The 4,508-nt window shown below is 42.8% G+C and overlaps 1 protein-coding gene across 1 annotated transcript; it reads left to right on the forward strand.

Moving 5' to 3' along the window:
• The first annotated feature begins 1,357 nt into the window (after positions 1–1,357).
• On the forward strand, positions 1,358–4,238 carry LOC139458877 (leucine-rich repeat-containing G-protein coupled receptor 4-like). The gene is made up of 2 exons (XM_071240313.1): positions 1,358–1,432; positions 3,429–4,238. The coding sequence occupies exons 1-2, from the start codon at positions 1,430–1,432 to the stop codon at positions 4,236–4,238; spliced, it is 813 nt and encodes a 270-aa protein (XP_071096414.1). The 5' UTR covers positions 1,358–1,429.
• Positions 4,239–4,508: the final 270 nt, after the last annotated feature.

Raw genomic sequence — 4,508 nt, forward strand, 5'->3', positions numbered from 1 at the left:
AATTGGTATATTGTTTTGCTTGTTCCATCGTAAAGAGTGATGGTTGCCGCTGAAAATGCTTAATGTCACACTGCATGGAGACTTTTCTAAGGAGTTAATAATTATTCATCACTCGGGCGCAGCTCAACCAACGTCAAGATGGAGATGGAGCTACCTGGTTTGTGCTCGTCATGCATAGAGAGTGAGTTTTGTTTTATGCCGTTTAGAACAATACTCCAATTTATATCACGACATGTCCCCGCCCCGTTTTTGGAAGAAAACCTGAAAATGCAGATCAGTGTCACTTGGGTAAAACCGACGTCTGCGGGTATGCTGATGACAAATTATCAGGGCGAATCTTAGATCCGAACACAGGGACAGCGTATCCTGGCATGACAAAGGGGCGCAACTGTATGTAGAATTGATGTATATTCGAACCCTATACTATCTGTTAGGGTAAAAGAGTTTAACATTTACACTGTAAAACATGTGTTTTGATCCCAACACAAACCTAAACGCGATCCTTGTCCCATGACGCGTTTTGGTCAAAACATGATAAGGATCTGAAAATGTTTAGAAGCTGAGTGAGTTTAGGTCAATATATGGGAAAGACCCGTATCCCCCTCGCATTTGTCCTCGTCACCTGTAACTTAGTTTGATTTATTTGTACATTTTTTGGTTCATATTGTCCTGGGCCCCGTTCCTCAAAGCGATCTTAGCGCTAAGGTGATCGTAAGTCCCATACTTTAACATAGGCTTACGATCATCGTAGCGCTAAGATCGCTTTGAGGAACGGGGCCCTGGTGATATATGCGTTATGCAAGTGCTGCGAATCTTGTTGTAAACTTTAAACTTCTTGAAACGTGTTCAAATTCTAAACATGTTTAAACACTAAAGATGTTTAATTTCTAAACATGTTTAAACGCTAAAGATGTTTAATTTCTAATCTTGTGTGTGTCGTGTTTTGGTGGTGTTTTATCTGTGAGACAACATCTCATTCCATGTGTTTAGACCCTAAACCTGTTTAGATATAAAAGACCAATGTGTATTCCGTTTAGGATTTAAACACATTCCTCATCATGTTTAGATGTAAACATGTCTTGTTTGTGTTTACATTCTAAGCATGATCTATATTGACAAGTAGAAACATTAAAACAAATTAAGCTCTAAACCAGTAATACGTCATTAGCTGAAGGTGTTTTACAATATGGTCGAAGTGGTATGTCATAATCGGATTTACATGTTTTGCTAACAGCATCACTCGAATAGAGTGCATTGATGAGATACTCTGATTGGTTGGCCATAGCCGCGCCTACCTCTGAAACCAACCCGCCCATCTGCGCATGTGCTTGATAAATGGACGCGTTGCTAAATTGAGGTTCTGTCAACATACTCCTTCTGCGTGTGAGCGACTAACGGCGACAACTCGTTACCATCACCAACCTTAAACATGGTAAGAATATGTCTTCCTTTCTCTTATACTTTAAAAAGTATTTATGTTTTCGCTTTCTAAGTATAATTATGTTAAAAACTAATGAATCACAAAATATATTTTTTTCGATTCCATATATCGGGGGAAATTGTAAGATTTATTCGTATGTTTGTTAAACGGAATAATTGGCTGAATGCTTAAATTCACGTACAGTAAACTACAGCTATAACGAACACGCTTATAACGAACTCACGGATATAACGAACTAAATTTTTAGTCCCGACTGTATGCTGTAGTTATGCTGTATACATGCTTATGAAATTTATTGATTTTTATATGTGAAAACTGTTTTCATAAATGTTTACATGTTCTCTAGGAGTGGAGGTGAGGTTAAATGGGGTGTAAACGAAATGCACGTGTGTGTGGCTGCTTGTACTTGTCCGTATTTATCCCGGCTAACCCACTGATATACAGTTCGTTATAAGCGTGTTCGTTATTACATAGAGCGTTTGCCACAGAGCGGAAGGTAAGTGGTTCCATACCCTGGGCGCTCTGTGGCAAACGCTCTATGTACTCCACCACCTCACCACCTCGTACGTGTGGATGGGGAGGAAGGGGGGGGGGGGGGGGCATAAGTAACAACGTAAATTATCAACTACGGGGATTGTTCTCCGTGTCACCTTTGGCACCCTTGCTAACATCCGTGTGGTTGTCAGTGGTATATATGTACCCTCGATAATCCGGACCAGAGGGTTTCTGGAGGTATATACATGAGTATTATATGGCACACAATCTGTGCAGCAATGAGGTCTCTTTCTCTGGGCCAGACAACCAATCGGTTGACGGTGTGACAAAATGTAATGCGGGAGCTCTATTCCTGTGATCCCGGATGGTACAGCGACGTCCGGTGTATAGGTTCGCTGCATAGTTACGCCCCTCAGCTGTGCCAGGATCCGCTGATCGTTACCTAATGTTAAGTATATATGTATTATATCTTTAAGTGGGATTTTAGAAGCTGAAATATCAGTGAAGACCACGATGACTTATAGATTGCAACGGTTTTTATTTTTTGAATGCGACGTTGTACAGATGCAAATACCCATCTTAAGTCCTTGAATAAACGTCTGCCATTTCGAGACGCCGGTTGTCTCTGAAATAATGGAGTCCCGGGATCTACTGACTTAATGATATCTGACTTTAACGATCTACTGACTTAATGATGTACAGACTCAATGATCTACTGCCTTAATGGATTCAATTATCTTACGAGGCTATGGTCTACGGCCGCGGACTTAATGATCTACAGACGCAATGGTTTCCGGACTCAATTATCTAATGACTCAAGGATCTACAGACGCAATGGTTTCCGGACTCAATGATCTACTGACTTAATGATCTACAGACGCAATGGTTTCCGGACTCATTCATCTACTGACTTAATGATCTACAGACGCAATGGTTTACGGACTCAATGATCTACTGACTTAATGATCTACAGACGCAATAGTTTCCGGACTCAATGATCTACTGAATTAATGATCTACAGACGCAATAGTTTCCGGACTCAATGATCTACTGACTTAATGATCTACAGACGCAATAGTTTCCGGACTCAATGATCTACTGACGTTATGATCTACAGACGCAATGGTTTCCGGACTCAATGATCTACTGACGTTATGATCTACAGACGCAATGGTTTCCGGACTCAATGATCAACTGACTCAACTATATTCTGACTCAATGACGGTCCTGTACATCACCCTGCAACCAATCATTTGACGGTATGACTACACGAGAACACAATTTCACGTGTACAAATACGGGAACTCCATGTTTGATGGTACAGTGACCTCCGGCGTATACGTTGCTGTGCAGTTACGCCCATTAGCTGCGTCAGGATCCGCTGATCTTCGTTGGATCCCAGATTCGCCCTGTATTTTCATATGCTGATTCATTATCCTTCGTTTCAGTCAATGTAATAATCTTTAAGAATTTCAAATTTGTTTTTCCCCAGACTCTCCGTCTTCTGCTGCTGATGGTGACTGTCGATCTGTGTTCGGCCCTGTGTCTGAACGGGTGTACCTGCACCACCACCTCCATCACCTGCAACGGCCTCACCTCCATTCCCACACTTGCCTTCCCCGACGTCACCTCCGTCCGCTTCAACAACATCAACAGCAACATACCCTCAAACGCCTTCAGATCGATGCCCAAGTTGGAGTCCATCTCGATCTCTAATGGCAACATCAGTTTCATTGCCCCATGTGCCTTCAGCGCCATCCCCGCAAAGTCTATTACTATTTCCGGAGTCCGCATCGGCATCATAGGATCAGGAGCCTTCAGAGACCTGAACAATGTTGCCAGAAGTATTTCAATCAATAATGGACAGATTGGCTTGATCTCATCCAACGCTTTCTACCGACTGTCAAACATTATTTCCATAAACATCCAACGTAACAACATCTCCACCATCCAAACATACGCCTTCAACAAGATAACTAACAGTAGGACTTTTTACTTCTACTACAACAACGTCACCAACCTCAACAGCTACGCTTTCGCCTCCCTGGATCAGACCTCCTTCTCCTCGACCTCCAACTTTTACAGAGGATCCATCATGAACGTTGGATGCGAGGCGCTGGACGGTCTTAAGTCTGTATCGTATGTCACCCTCAGATGTGACTGTGACCTGGTTCCTCTCATCCAAGGTACGACCCCTCTCGGCTACGTCCACTGCTTCCACCAGTCACAACTGCATGACGTCATTTCCGGCAGCGTCAACAGCTGCACTAGACCATTCATTCCAGGGCCAAACTCCTGTTAATAAGAGGCAGATACGTCTATGAAATAAAAGACAGATGGATGTGTTGTTAACCTTGTTGTTATTTTATTTGTAAAGGCTGTAAACTTGCTTGATTGCGTGTTATCGTACAATGTAGGACTTTGCTCATAATATCAACCATTGGTTTGTCTGGTCTTATCGTTTACTCTATATACGACACCTCTCTGTTCCAAGATTTAAAGGGGGGGGGGGGGGGGGGGGGGGGGCGATTAGCTGTGCGCAATTGCGTCCCTTAGGCACGCCAGAAACCTA

Source organism: Haliotis cracherodii, unplaced genomic scaffold (assembly GCF_022045235.1).
Source record: "Haliotis cracherodii isolate W230 unplaced genomic scaffold, xgHalCrac1.p SCAF_13, whole genome shotgun sequence".
Classification (NCBI taxonomy): Eukaryota; Metazoa; Mollusca; class Gastropoda; order Lepetellida; family Haliotidae; genus Haliotis; species Haliotis cracherodii.